Source organism: Grampus griseus, assembly GCF_964374135.1.
Source record: "Grampus griseus genome assembly, chromosome: 14".
Taxonomy (NCBI): Eukaryota; Metazoa; Chordata; class Mammalia; order Artiodactyla; family Delphinidae; genus Grampus; species Grampus griseus.
Window position 1 is genome coordinate 63,441,515 of NC_139008.1, and position 15,724 is coordinate 63,457,238.

Below are 15,724 nucleotides of genomic sequence, written 5' to 3' on the forward strand. Positions count from 1 at the left end.
AAATGCCTGGAAAAATGAAACCACCATCCAAAAACCTTTCTAGACATGAACCACCTCTTTTTTCAATTGAAAATTACTTGGTGCTACAAATAAAAACTATTTTGTGTCAGGAACTTATTTATTAAAATAAAACTTATTTATATACATCTGCACTTACACACTTTATCCCTCTTGTTGCCCATAATACTTATTAAAACCTATAAGAAATGAGTTATCCATCTACGCTGGTATCTTCCATAATCAAGAATACCACTATTAGTAAAACTATACAATTAAAAAACTCATTTTATTTAAAAAAAAAAAACCTTTAAAAACACTGGTTTAAGAACTCTTCTTGGCTGTACAACCGTGTAGAGCAGCATCATTCACAACAGCCAAAAAGTGGAAGCAATCCGAGCGTCCATAAACAGATGTGATATATACATACAATGGAATATTATTCAGCCTTAAAAAGGAAGGAAATTCTGACACAAGCTACAGCCTGGATGAACCTTGAGGGTATTATGCTAAGTGAAAAAAGCCAGTCACCAAAATGTTGTATGATTCCATTTATATGAAGTACCCAGAGCAGTAAAATTCACAGAGGCAGAGAGTAGAATGGTGGTTGCCAGGGATTGAAGTGAGGGAGGAATGGGGAGTCATTACTTAATTGGTGTGGAGTTTCAGTTTGGGAAGATGAAAAAGTTCCTGAAATGGATAGAGGTGATGGCTGCACAACAATGTGAATGTACTTAATACCACTGAACTGTACATCTAAAAGGGGTCCAAATGGTAAACTTTATGTTACATATACTTTACCACAATTAAAAGAAAAAAACTATTTGGGGGATTTCTGACATTCCTAACAGATATATACCCAGGGGCTTCTATAATGAAGGAACTGGAATGGAACAAAATATTCTAGCTAATCTTTCCATCCTCCTGCATCACTCAGTACATTAATCTGTGTAATAAAGGATATGCTCCAACCTGTGTTTCGACCCATCATCAAGAAGAATTAATTTAACTATTCCACAATGGACACAGTCTATTTTAAGGTTAAGTACATTGACTAAATTCTGGGACCATGAGGGTACAGAATATTTATTTCTGAAATATTCCTCCCAGCTATCTATACCAGAGCTGTCCAACAGAACTTTCTAAGACAATGGTAATGTGCTGTATCTACACTGTTCAAACTGGTAGCACTAGTCAAGTGTGGCTACTGAGCAGTCGATATGTGGCTAGTGAGACTGAAGAAGTGAATTTTTAATATTATTTAAGTGTAATTAAATTTAAATGACCACATGTGACTATTGGCTATTATACTGGTCAGTGAATAATTAGATCTTCACTTGCGCATGCTTCAGGAGTCAAGATAAAAGGTGCCTACGTGGTAAATTCAAGCTGCCCCTTCAGACTCCAAACTCTCTCCTATCCACTACTCTGTGCCACCATGAGCCCCATCAGACTAGTGAGGACAGATCACTTTCTGAGTACAGTCCCTATTACTTTAAGGCACTAAGAAAAGCCCTCTTATGAGCTTTATCTCATTTAATCCTATAGCCTCTGACATTAAGTATAAGAGTTGAACGGCATGTATAAGATTGTATAAGATTTCTTCACCACTGGGAATCCAGCCTCTAAGGGAAATCCTAGCATATAAAGCTACACGGAGCCCAAGTCTCACAAAATTCACAAAATCTGCAAATTACCAGATACCTAGAATCCCAATCCTCAGAGGCACTCGGGAGCAGAGCCGTTTTGACTTCAAGGATTTGAGCTGATGTAAACGATTCCAGATGGTCTGTTCAGCCTTCTCCCTGCAGAGGTCAAAAAAGGTAGACCTGAACCTGAAAATAAACTACAAAGCAATCTAAAAGAGCAAGACAATGGGAAGAATGGGAATTCCCTGGCAGTACAATGGTTAGGACTCCACGCTTTCACTGCAAAGACACAGGTTCAATCCCTGGTTGGGGAACTAAGATCCTGAAAGCCATGCGGTGTGGCCAAAACTATTCCTAGAATGATGCCCTCCCTGCACATCTCCAAATCCTGACAAGCCTTTAAGCCAAAATCGAAAACAATCTACTCCACAAAGCCCTCCCCAATTCTCCTCTGTTGGAGAGTTTGTTCTCCTGTCACTTTAACTATTCTATTCCCTGTACTCAGCAATTTCTTTTTACTGTTTGAATTTTTTACCTAGTGCTTTCTGCCAGATGTTAGAGCTATTTGTGTATGTCTCTTAGTTCCCATATCAGACCAGACTCCTTAAAGTCAGGCTCCATGGAGGAAGGGTTCATTTCGGAATCTCTCAAAGAACTTAGTCCAATGTCTTGCAGCAAAGACCCTCAGGACAAAAATGCTGGATTAATTAATTGATAGTATAGCCAGCTGAGGAAACATAACACCAACATGCCTTGTACACAGAGACAAAGTAATGAACAGGGTATGTTCACTTCTGATGGATGCCACCCATCTCTGTTCAGAAGAACTCTGTCCCTGACCACTGACGGTACCTAGCCCTTATGATGTGAGGTACATCATAAACATGTGCCATTGGCTGCAAGAAAAACCCAAGGAAAAGTTGGGCAACTCAGCACACTCTCGGTTTCCTCATCAATAAAATGAGTTTGATAACAGCACCTACCTCATAGGGTTGTTGTGAGAATTAGTTAGTGCACGTATAGTACTCAGTACAAGACTTGACATTCTACCATTACTATCTCCACTGGTGTAAAACTGCAAATCCACTGGCTCATCTCCATAGGTAGGGCCAGCCTGGCACCGTTGGCTCTGGCATTATTATATAAGATATATTCACTCTCTAGGTAAAGAACAAATTCCCACCTGATAGAACATGTGACAAGGAGGACCACATCAGCCTGGGTGGAGAGCAAGGAAAAAAAAGAAAATTATGACCTTTGAAATTAACCTTTTAGAATCACTACCCACAGCCCTTTTTTTTTTTCAGATTGTGGTGAAACACACATAACATAAAATTTACCATTTTAACCATTTTTAAGTGTACAGTTCAGTAGCATTATGTACATTCACACTGCTGTGCAGCTATTACCACCATCAACCTCCACAACTATTTCAACTTCCCCAACTAAAACCTGTACCCATTAAACACTAACTCCCCATTCCCCTCTTCAAGGCCCATTTTTAACCTAGTTCCTTGCCTGAAGGTGAGCACTACCTTAAAAGTTTCAAAAATAACTGCAACAATAGTACAGCTCGGTCCCACACTGCACTTTCCTCAAGGGAATTCACTGTCACTAGGCCACAGCCTGCTCATGAAACTCCACCCAAGAACTGGCACACATGCAGAATCTCGCCCAGGAAACAAGGGGAAGCAGGAAATGTGTGTACCTCCTGAAGGTTACTGGTCCGGAGGTAGCCACTCTTCTGTAAGATGGACCAGGCTATCTCTGTGTCATTCACATTCATCTGGCAGCCATAGGTCTCAAGGTAGACTGCAATGAGAGGGCAATTCCACTGTAGGCAGATGAAAAGGGACCGCATGTCTCAAAAGGGCTCCTCCCCAAATGCCCCAGAAACACCTGAGGCAACTGGTTAGCCGCTAAGTCCCCTGTTGCCTCAATTCTAAGGCATCATTAATTGCCAGATGTACCCCCAAATTAATGACAGCCTTTCAGAACAAAAGAAATACTATATTATATACACACACCAATTACAAGCCGTATCATTTAAAAATGGAGAAAACATGCACCTGAGAATCAGGAAATATGGTTATAAAAACAATTAGAAAAGGGAGAACTAGTTGACAATAATTATCAACCTGGGGGAAATAAATTTAAATCCATGTTAGGGCTTCCCTGGTGGTGCAGTGGTTAAGAATCCGCCTGCCAATGCAGGGGACACGGGTTCGAGCCCTGGTCCGGGAAGATCCTACATGCTGCGGAGCAACTAAGCCCGTGAGCCACAACTACTGAGCCTGTGCTCTAGAGCCCACGAGCCACAACTACTGAGCCTATGCTCTAGAGCTTGTGAGCCACAACTACTGAAGCCCGTGTGCCTAGAGCCCGTGCTCCGCAACAAGAGGAGCCACTGTAATGAGAAGCGCATGCATAGCAACGAACACCCAACACAGCCAAAAATAATAAATAAATAAAACAAATAAATTTATTTTTTAAAAAATCCATATGTTACACTCCTCCTTCTCAAAATGAGGTTCTCCAGACTCTGGAGGGAGCAGCAGTGGCCAGAGGGTACATAAAGCCACAAAATAAAAATGAGGCAACTTCCTACAGTAACTTCAAACGTCTTAAGTGAAAGCAAGCATGGCTAACATGACATAAAACACATTTGCACAAAGTTATAAGAACCTCAATTTCACACCGCAGTAAGACCCTTCAAACTAAATTCCTATTTCAACCCCTGTGCCCACCAACGCACTTTAATCTACAAACCCAAATAAATTCTAAATGGAGTTAAAAGTTGAAGGATAATCACATGAAAACCAATAGAAAAGATCAGTAATTTTTTAAAAAAAGAAACAATCAGGATTTTTTTTTAAACCTTCCTTGGCTCACTTCCCTTGTATAAAAAAAGAAAATACCAAACTTATGTCAGGGAGACACTGAAGGGAACAACAAATTTTAAAGGACTACAAAATACTGAGCAGGAGTCACAAGGTATACAGACTCCTTGATTTACCAATTCAACTCCTAGAAATTTATTCCAGAATAAAATTTTTAAAGAAGCTATCTATATATGCATGTATCTGTATACACATATATGAGGCACTTATTATAGTGTTATTTGTAATATAAAAATTTTTGAAACAGCCTAATGTCCCAACAATTGGAAAACATCATGGTACAGCATGTGATATTTTGCACCAATGTTTTTAAATTTAATTATTAAGACTAGTATTTGGAAGAATATTAAATGAAAATAGCACATTACAAATAATTTGCACCATATGACTGCAACCAAATCATTAAGAATTATAAAGGGAAATTTTTTTTTGAAACAGTGCAAAAGGGGAGAGATCTGGTTGTCTCTTAATGTCTCTTCAACCTTTTTTTTTGGCTGTATTGGGTCTTCATTGCTGTGTGCGGGCTTCCTCTAGTTGCGGGGAGCGGGGGCTACTCTTCGCTGTGGTATGCGGGCTTCTCATTGTCGTGGCTTCTCTTGTTGCGGAGCACGGGCTCTAGGCATGCAGGCTTCAGTAGCTGTGGCATGCAGGCTCAGTAGTTGTGGCTCATGGGCTCTAGAGCGCAGGCTCAGTAGTAGTGGCACATGGGCTTAGTTGCTCCATGGCATGTGAGATCTTCCCAGGCTAGGGCTCGAACCCGTGTCCCTTGCATTGGCAGGTGGATACTTAACCACTGTGCCACCAGAGAAGCCCTCAAACATTTTTTTAAGGCATTTTAACTGAGTGCATTATGTTTCTCAGAAGACCTCTGCCTACGCATAATGATTTTCTACAGCACCAATTATGAAACCTACCTTATAACTTAGGATGATCTAAAAATCAGAATAGAGATCATAAGGGTTTCCAAAGGTAACCAAAAAGAGGACTACCCAGGACTTCTACCCACAAGTTGCATGTACCAAAACTATAAGTTCCTTTATATTATTGTTACTTGGTAGAGTCTGACAATTCCATAACTTAGCAGCCTTCCCACTCTGTTAACCCTCCAAAGCCAGGTCTGTAATAAAAGACCTGTTAAGAATCAGACTATCGGACGTCCCTGGTGGCACCGTGGTTAAGAATCTGCCTGTCAACCCAGGGGACATGGGTTCGAGCTCTGGTCCAGGAAGATCCCACATGCCATGGAGCAACTAAGCCCACGCGTCACAACTACTGAAGCCTGCGTGCCCTGGAGCCCTCACGCTGCAACTACTGAGCCCACGCACCACAACTACTGAAGCCCGCGTGCTGCAACTACTGAAGTCCGCATGCCTAGAGCCCATGCTCTGCAACAAAGAGAAGCCGCTGCAATCAGAAGCCCGCACCCCGCAGTCAAGAGTAGCCCAGAAAGCCCGCGTGCAGAAATGAAGACCCAACGTAGCCAAAAAAATAAAGAAAGAAAGAATCAGACTACAGATACTGGAAAGGAGTAAAGCAGGAAGTCCAAAGAGAAGTAAAGTAAAACCAACCTTTTCTCTGCCTTCCTAAAAGATCATCCACTGTGAGATATGGGGGTGGGTCCTCCACATCTGGAGTAGACGGTTTCTCTTGAGGAACTGAAGCACTTCTTAAAAAATGCTGAAAAGTCGGTCCAGTGGCCAGCCTGGAGCTGAAATCCTTCCAAACTCCATCCTCCTGCCGCCTCTCTGGACTGGGACCTGCAGAGCTGCGGACACCACTGTGTGCCCTGCAGGTCCTAAGCAGCAGCCAGGACACAGAGGTCAAGGGCCCCCACCTCAGACATCTCTGTGCTTGGAGGACACACTGTAAAGGATGCATGGCACTAAAACAGCCCAAAGACTGCAAGAGAATGACAGACATCACCAACATTTATTGAACACTATATACAGGGCACTGCTCTAAGCACTTCCAAGTGTATTAATACATTTAATCCTCACAAAAACCCAGGAAGGTACTCTTAATAATATTGTCCCCTTAATAATATTTTACAGGTGAAAAAACTGAGGCAACTTGCCAAATATCACACAAAGAAGTGCCAGAGATGAGACGCAAATCCAGGTAGTCTGTTTTCAAAACAAAGGGGTGGTAGAGATGAAATGAGAAGCCCTGACAAAATAACAAAGTAGCACCTTGTGCCAGGAACAGTTCCAAGGGCTGTAAGTGTATCAGCTCTTTAAACCTTCACAGCATCCTGAGTAACATAGGCAACAGACACTATTATTATCCCCATTCAGAGAGGAGGAACTAGACAGAAAGGCTGAGGGACTTACCTAAGCTCCCACAGCCAGTAAGCAGCAGAGTCGGGATTCAAAGAAAGGTCTCTATTACAACAAAGCCTGTGTCCCTAGCCACCTTGCTACACCGCCTCCCCACACTGTGAAAACCATTTACTGAGGGCATCTTCTTTTGGGTTCCTTCAAAAGTAAAGTATCTAACATGGGGGCACCATATGCCTGATCGGTGACTACTTTCGACCTCCAAGAGTCTCAGATTACTGCCCTTCAAACTTCCCACCCAGACTCTCTCACATATGGCTGGGGGAGAGAGATGGAAAATGGCACAACCTTTACAGAGAGCAATTTGCCACCTTCCATCAAAATTACAAATACACAAACCCTAGATAACTAATAAGAACCTACTGTACAGCACAGGGAACTCTACTCAGTACTCTGTAATGACCTACATGGGAAAAGAATCTAAAAAAGAGTGAATATATGTATATGTATAACTGATTCACTTTGCTATACAGCAGAAACTAACACAATACTGTAAGTCAACTATACTCCAATAAAAATTAATTAAAAAAAAACACACACAAAAACCCTTTGACCAAGCAGTTCCATTCCTAGGTATTTATCCTACAGATAGACTCATGTGCAAAATAACCTATGCATAAGGATATTTGATGCAGCAGTGTTTCTAATAGCAAAGAAACGGGAAAGATCTAAATGTCACCCATAGGGGACTAGTTAAATAAGTCACAGTACGTCCATACAATGGAATAAGATCCAACCGTTAGAAAGTGAGGTTGAATCTATACATGACAAAAAAGCAAAGAAGCAAAGTGCTATACTAGATACAGCGGGCCACCCACAAATCTGTGTAGGAAAGAAGACATGAATATTCAGGTACATATTTATAAATGCACATAAGAAACAGTGGGTGCCTCCCAGGAAGGAACCTAGGTGACTCAAAGTACGAAAGGTGGAGACTTACTTTCCACCACATATTCTTAATGGACCCCACATCTCCAGCCTGACTACCTCACTCCAGCCATACCAGACATCTTTGTACTGATCTTCACTAGCTTCTAGGCTTTTACACATGCTGTTTTCTCTGGCTAGTGTATCTTCGCTCAACTGACGTGGCCAACTCCTACACTACTTTTAGGTCTCTGCTTCCTCCTGGAAGCCTTTCCTGGCCACCACCGCCAAAGTCTAGGGGTCCTCCCCTAGGTTCCCAAAGCCTCCTTATAACTATCACAAGACTCATCACACTTTGCTGTTAATTACTGCTTATCTCTTGTAAGCCGGAGGTCTCTGAAAGCAGGGAACAAATCTCATTCATTTTTATATTCTTAGTATCTCCCATTCTAGTAACATGGCAGGTGCTATACATGTAAAATGAGCAGATGTGGCCTGTTACTTCTCCAACCCCATCACCTGCTGTACATGCTACCAGCATTTTAGGCAGGAGCAATGCCAACCTACTTTCAAGTGACAGACAACAGCAGACTTTTAGTGTGAACTTTAAAGTCACCCGTTTCTGCCCCTTACTTGTTGTGTGACCTCGGGAAAGTCAAATTCCCACCTCTGAGCCACGAATTTCACATCTGTAAAATAAGGATAAAAATAATACCCACCTCTCAGAGGTGTTGTGAGAATTAAAGATGTTAAAACCTAACTTGGCATACAGTAAGTCTTCAGTAACTGCACAATTGCAGCCCACACCTCCTTTGATGGTGGGTATAGAGCATTGTGGTTAAGACGCGAGAGACAGAGTCTGACCCAACTGCTGCCTCGCCAGGTAACTTTGGGCACGTGGAAGCGTCTTAAGTTCTGGGAGCTTCCATTTCCTCATGTGTAAAATGGGAATAATAGTACCTATTAGAGCACCTGTCTCCATGTCTGTTGTGAGGATCAAATGTGACAATGCGAACAAAATGCTTGCATAGCACAATGTAGGGGGCCTCGGTGAGGGCCCACATTAATTAGTCGACAATAACGATGAGACAATAGCCTCATCTCAACATAAACAATAAAGCATCCCACTTCATTGGTGATTACAATGTGTCAGGCGTGGTGCTAAGCGCTTTTCATGGATTACCTTATTTAATCCTGACAGCAACTGTGAGGCAGGTTCTACTATCATCCTCACTTCACAGGTGACAAAGCTAAGGCTCAGAGGAAAGAGGGCTGACTTGTCCAAGGTCATAAACGAGTAGGAAGCGGGGCTGGAGTGCGAACCCCGACAGCCGAACTCCAGGGTCCGCGCTGTAACCACCGCGCCAACCTCCCCTTGAACACCGCGCATTCCCGGGGCACCGCCGCCCCTCCAGTCCCAGACGTGGGGCGTGGCCGAGGGCGCAAGCGACCTCCGCCGGCGCTCCGTTCACCTACCGCTGCCCGAAAGCCTGGCGTCCAGCCGCGGAAGCTCCTCTCAGTAGGCAAGCTCCCGGCTCAGCTGTCTGCGGCTGCGCACGCACACGCGCAACTTCCGTTCCGCCTCCAATTTCCGTCCGGGGCGCTCCGTCCGGCGGAAGTGCGTCTTCTCTATTGTCCGGGTGGGTCCAAGCTCCTGGCTTTGAAAACCCTCCACTGGTGAGCTGAACCAAGCGGTAACCCCTAGCCGGCAGGTGGCAAATGAGCGCTTGAAATGTGGCGAGTGCGAGTTAAATGTGTTCTAAATGTAAAATACACACCGGATGTCGAAGAAAGGATGCCAGCTATCTCCTCGATAATTTTTATATTGACTACGTGCTGAGATAATATTTGGGATTTATTGGTTTAAATGAGTATATTATTTAAGTTTGTTTCATCTGTTTCTTTTTACTTTTTTCATGTGGCTACTGGGAAAATTTTAATTATTTACGTGGCTCGCTTTCTATTTCTATTGGACAGTGCTGCGTTATAGGTTAAAGATTTCCCAATTCACGTTTCCAGCATAGAACCCCCCTCCCAACCCCTGGAGTCACAGACACATAGTTCCACTGTCTATGGGGCACCTCCCCTTGGGTACCTATCGACCGTCTGTAACTCAATACAGAACTCTTCATTTCTTCGTACACATCCTAACCCAAAACCTGTGTCTGCCCAGTCTTGCCCATCTCAGTAAATGACCCAAGCATCCTCCCAGTTGCACTAGGAGAAACTGAGTCATTTTTTGTTTCCTCTCCCTCAATCTCCACACTCAGTCTATCAGCAAAGTTTTGTCAGCTCTAACTCCAAAATGTCTTAAATCTATCCACTTCCCATTCTCCCTTTCTTCTGCTGCTGCAACTCTAGCCCAGGCCACCATCATCTCATCAGAAAGGACAGCAATAGCCTGCTAACTGGCCTCCTTGCTTTTGCCCTTAACCTAGTCTCCTACCAACTATTTCCCACACAGAGCCTAAGAGAGTTTGTTTTCTTAACTCAGATCATGGGAATTCCCTGGCGGTCCAGTGGTTAGGACTCCGCAGTTTCACTGAGGTGGGCCTGGATTCAATCTCTATCCTTGGTTGGGGAACTAAGATCCTGAAAGCTGTGCAGTGCATCAGGAAGAAAGCAAAACAAAACAAACAAACAAAAAAAACAAGACAACTCAGATCACATCATTCGTCTGCTGAAAACTCCCAGTGGCTTGCCATTGCCTTTGCAATAAAATCCAGATTTCCTACTGTGTCCTAGGACCTGCATGATCTGGCTACTGCTTACTTTTTACTTCTCCAACCTACTTATTTATTTCTTACTATTTACTTCTCCTAGCATGTTCTCTCTAATTAACTATATTTCAACTACACAATTTTATTTTGCTCCTTCAATACCCCAAGCACATGTTTATCTCAGAGCCTTTGTACTTTGAACATTCTCTCTGGAATGTTCCCCCAAATTGTTTCAAGGCTGGTGCCTTCTCATCCTTCAGCTCTCCAGAGAGGCCCTCTCTGACCACCCCATGTAAAAGGCTCCCATCACTATCACCTCATTTTCTTCTCAGTATTTGTCACTATCCAAAATGATAGCATTTTTTGTTTACTTGCCATTGCCTCTCTCCTAGACATTCAGCTCCCTGAGAGGAGCAACACATTCTGTCATGTTCACGGCAATATTCCCAGGACGTAGCACAGAGTCTGATTCATAGGAGGCCTTAATAAATACTTGTTGAATGAACAAATGACTGCTTTATGTATTAGTTTGGGTTCCCCAGAAGCAGACCTTGAAAAAAGGACTTGAGTGCAGGCAGGTGATCACAGGATACGCTGATAAGGTAACTCAGGGAATGAGACAGGGGAGACAGCCAATAAGGAGGGTGTTATCAAGCCAGGTGGGCATCTGGGTCTTCATTCTGTTGGGGAGCTCTAGGAAACAGTGTAAGACACAGACCTCAGAATTATTTCACCGAAACGGAGAGGAAGCTGGGGTAGTTACATACTACCAGCCATGGTGGAAGTATACTACATGTGTTAATTCCTCAGTGCTTCTACTCTGCCTATGCAGGGAAGGCTGTGGTTTGGGAGAAAGCCCTCTATCAATAAAATGCAGTCACTGACTCCAGCATTCTGAATTACCAAGGCTCTGGGCGGCCTGACAACCCCTGCTACAACTGGCCTCTTCGACACCTCATTAGAACTCTATGAGGTTATTATTGGCCCAAGTTACAGGTGAGAAAACTGAAAATACAAAAAGGTAGTCGAGTGCTGAAGCTCACATAACTAGGGTATGGCAGAACTGGGATCCACCCACAGGTCAGTCTGATCCCAAAGTCCTATTCTTAACACTGACTGACTAATTCAAAGTCAGACTGGCTGGTTCACATTAAGGCTCCGATGCTTACCATGATAGCCATGGCCAAGTCAGTCCCCCCTGCTGACTTCCACTTTCTTTGCATATAAAGTGGCTGCCATGTAGAAAATATACTGCACTGAGGGTAGGAGGGTGGGAAGACAAATCAGTAGAGTACTGAGGAGGCTGTGGCAGTTGTCCAGAGATTGTGGAGTCCTGGGCCAGTGCGATGGCTTGGGGCAGTGAGGAAAAAACAAACCCAGATTTCAGGAGTTTGAGACATACCACAATAAATTCCACAGCATCTCTTTACATGACTGCTGGGTGCCAATTGAGTCAAATATACAAAGGCAAACACAGCCCAAGAATTGTATTATGGCTCTTGTTTTTTACTGTGGTTCTCCAGGTAATCTAGAATGTGCTCTGATCTTTTCAGGCAATAATCAGCACCGAAAATACAAAATTTCAGAATTCCTGGAAAACTTTTACACTCTAGAGACGAGTTCCTGGAAACTCTGAGATCTAAAGACTCCAGTTGGAGAAATATTCAGGTTTCCTGTCAAAGTTTTTACTACAAGGGGAAGATGTTCTGTCCTAACGCGGCCGGGGGTGGGGTGCCACCTGTGCCACACAGAGCCCCACCATGGTGGCCGAACCTCCATCCCAATAGGAGTTATGTTGAGGAGGGAAGCCTCCCACCCACGCTACCAAGGTCAGACAACACCCATTCACTCTCCACAGTGACCCCAAGCATGGACCCTGTCCTTCCTGACACATCAATTCTCTATTTCAGGTCCTACTTATCATTTCAACATGGCCCTTCCCTCTTTAGCCTTGGTATTGTCCTCCTAGAATCACAGGAGAGAGGGATTCTAGAGCTGGAAAGAAGCCACTTTTAGAGCTTCCAATGTGGGAGTCAGGGAAGAGCCAGGATTTCAACCCAGGTCTCTTGGCCTCTTAGAACTGTGCTCTTTCAAATCTGGATCTTCCCCTAGTGGCCCCAGAAGGAGGTGTCACCTTCCCCTTTTGTGGCCAGAGCAGGAGGCAGCAAGTCAGATGTCAGAGCTACCCCTTGCCAGTTCTGATTGCCCATGGGATGGGCATGAGGGATGTTCTCTGGTGCGTGTTATACTGCCCCCACCTATACATACACATACACACACACACACACACACACACACACACACCAGCCATTCCCAACATCCCTACTATCCTTTCCCACACACATCAGCCCATGTGAGGGCCAGGGACCATTTCCAACCTCCCAACCCAACACCCACTACATTCCAACAAGTGTCCTTTCAGCTGCCATATTGTGGAGTCTCAGACAGTGTTGTGTCTTGGGCAATGAAGGTGATAAAAACAACACCCCCCACCCCCGCCCAGATCTCCAGGAGCTTGGAAGGCTCATGTTCCATCCCACCTTGGGAATCTGTCATCTGGGATGCCATTCCCCCTCCTACCTAACTCCTCCTGGTTGCTGATAGTTCTAACAGTTACTGAGCAATTTCTTCTTCCCCTCCTCCTTCCCCACTGATTCAGCCTCAGCCAAATGACTTGTTTTGGCCAACGGAATGAGAGCGGACACAATGCAGAGGATGTACATGTGCTTGTGCACTTTGCTTGTCTTTGAACTCCAGTGACTTGCCATGAGAACATGCCCTGGGAGCTGATGCCCCTTCATCCTGGGCTCCAGAAGGAAAATCACAGAGTAGGCCTGAGCCCAACCCACAGCCTGGACCAAAGCCACCCAGCCAAGCCCAGCTTCTAATGGTCAAACTGCAGTCAACATGCAGCCCCAGAAGCATGAAAATAAATGCTTGTTGCTGTGGCCACAGAGTCCGGAGCTGTTTTGGTCCACAGCATTACTGCAACAGCAGCTGATTTTTAGCCTGCTCCTTCAGAAGCACACCAGCTTCAGGTCTCCTCCTGAGAGAAACCTGCCCTCACCCCCAGAGCAGGTCAGGTCCCCGCTGTCCTCTCTGGTATTTCCATGAGTCTACCCAATCACACATTTGATTGTGAGAGCTTCTGCTGAATTTCTTTCCCCTGTGCAAGGGGGCCTGTCAGTCTTGCTCCCAGCAAATCAGCTCCTGGACCCAAGGATTAGCACAAAGTAGGTGTGCACTATGCATTTCTCAAATGAACAGTGGGTGCTTCCCTGGTGGCGCAGTGGTTGAGAGTCCGCCTGCTGATGCAGGGGACACGGGTTCGTGCCCCGGTCCGGGAAGATCCCACATGCCGCGGAGCAGCTGGGCCCGTGAGCCATGGCCGCTGAGCCTGCGCATCCGGAGCCTGTGCTCCGCAACGGGAGAGACCACAGCAGTGAGAGGCCCGCGTACCGCAAAAAAAAAAAAAAAAAAAAAAAAAAAAATGAACAGTGGCTTGACGAATATGTGGGCAGATTGAGGTGGGCAAAGCTGGAATATCTCTGCTTACCTGCATTTCCCCAGGTTTCTAGAACAAGCTCTGGCTCTGGCTTGTTACGTGAATCTATGTGGGCCTCAGTTTCGTGTGGGACCTTGATTAGAACTGCTTAGTCTAATGCAGTAGCTACTAACCACATGTGGCTACTGAGCATGTGATATGCAAGCGGTATGAATGAGGAACTGAATTTAATTCCATTTTAATGAATTTTAATTTAAAAACTGATAATTCAGTTATTGGAAAACTTTAGTACATTTGGAAATACCTGATTATGTGAATCTAATTTTTTCAACTGGAAACTTTATGAAATCTAAATACCAATCAAAGGTTTCCAATGAAAATTTGGTATCTGAATAGAGATGTGCTGTAGGTATAAAATACACAGCAGATTTCAAAGACAGTATGAGAAAAAGAATGTAAAACATTTCATTAATGAATTTTTATAATATGTGTTGAAGTGGTAACATTTTGGATCTACTGGGTTAAATAAAATTTATTATTAAAATTATTTTCATCTGTTTTTTCTTACTTTTAAAAATATGGCTACTAGAAAATTGGTAATTACAAATGTGGCTTGCATTATATTTCTAGTGGATGGTGCAGGGCCAGAAAGTCTCTAAGGTGAACAAGGGCTCTGCAGTCAGAAAAACCTAGTTTGAATCAAGCTCAGACATTTCATAGCTGTGTGACTTCGGGCAAGTCACTCTCCTGTTCTGAGCCCCCGTTTTCTTACCTGTGTAATGGAGACTGCCGTGCCTATCAACATAGATACGTGGTGAGGATCCAATGAGGAAATGTATGTACAGTGCCTAGCACATAACAAGCACTCTCTAAATGTAAGCTATCGTTACTGTCATCACGGTAACTTTCTGGACAACGCAAGCAACTGGGGCTCATATGCAGCCAGCTGCATGGTACAGATTCCAAAGAAACATTCCACGAAGTACACTCCAAGCGTCCTCCCTTCTGCAGGAAAGGAGCGAGAGGCTCTCTATGATGGTTTTAAAATAGGTCCACACACAAAAAATGTTTAAATAAATAAATAAATAAAATAGGTCCACAAATTCTTTGACATTCCTTTCTTCAAGAGGTGGGGCCTAATTCCCCTCCCTTTGAGTGTGGGCTGGGATTAGTGACTCACTTCTAATGAATAGAATAAAGCAAAAGTGACAGTATGTGACACCCAAGAGTGGGTGATAAGAGGCATTGTGGACCCCTCTTGGTTCTCTCTTCTGTGTCACTCACTCTGGGTGAAGCCAACCTCCTTGTCATGAGCACACTCAAGCAGCCCTATAATTAGGCCCATGTGGTGAGGAACTAGGGCTTCCTGCCAACATCCATAAGTGACAAATATTGGAAACAGATCCTCTAGCCCCAGTCAAGCCTTCAGATGAGTGCAGCAGACACCTTGACTATATCCTCATGAAAGACCCTGAGGCAAGAACAACCCAGCTTAGCCCCTCTCAAATTCCTAATCCACAGAACTTGAAAGAGAATAAATGTTCACTGTTTTAAGCTGTGAAATTTGGGGGTAATTTGTTATGCAATAGTAGATAACCAATAGATTCTTTTTTGGCCCTGTGGTTAAAGGTCTGCTCTTCTCTAGGGAAAGGGGCTCCAGTCCTGGGTCTGGTCCCTCTTGCAACTACAGGGGCCACTACAGCACCCACAGGCCAAGGTACAAACCACAGACACTGGGCCAGGCTGCCTA

At 44.1% G+C, this 15,724-nt stretch overlaps 1 protein-coding gene across 4 annotated transcripts in view; it reads right to left on the bottom strand.

The window, feature by feature from the left end:
* Window positions 1–9,349, bottom strand: part of CDK5RAP1 (CDK5RAP1 mitochondrial tRNA methylthiotransferase) — a 64,263-nt gene extending 54,914 nt beyond the window's left edge. The window contains exons 1-6 of one of the 4 annotated variants that reach the window (XM_082669975.1): window positions 9,226–9,236; window positions 8,383–8,438; window positions 6,115–6,445; window positions 3,355–3,458; window positions 2,830–2,864; window positions 1,702–1,802 (exon numbers count right to left, since the gene is read on the bottom strand). In XM_082669975.1, the coding sequence (XP_082526101.1) occupies window positions 1,702–1,802; window positions 2,830–2,864; window positions 3,355–3,458; window positions 6,115–6,424 (550 nt within the window). In that variant the 5' untranslated portion in view covers window positions 6,425–6,445; window positions 8,383–8,438; window positions 9,226–9,236. Of the gene's footprint in view, window positions 1–1,701; window positions 1,803–2,829; window positions 2,865–3,354; window positions 3,481–6,114; window positions 6,446–8,382; window positions 8,439–9,225 lie in introns of those variants that run through there. The other 3 variants (XM_082669974.1, XR_014297675.1, XM_082669976.1) reach the window with 3 other exon arrangements.
* Window positions 9,350–15,724: the final 6,375 nt, after the last annotated feature.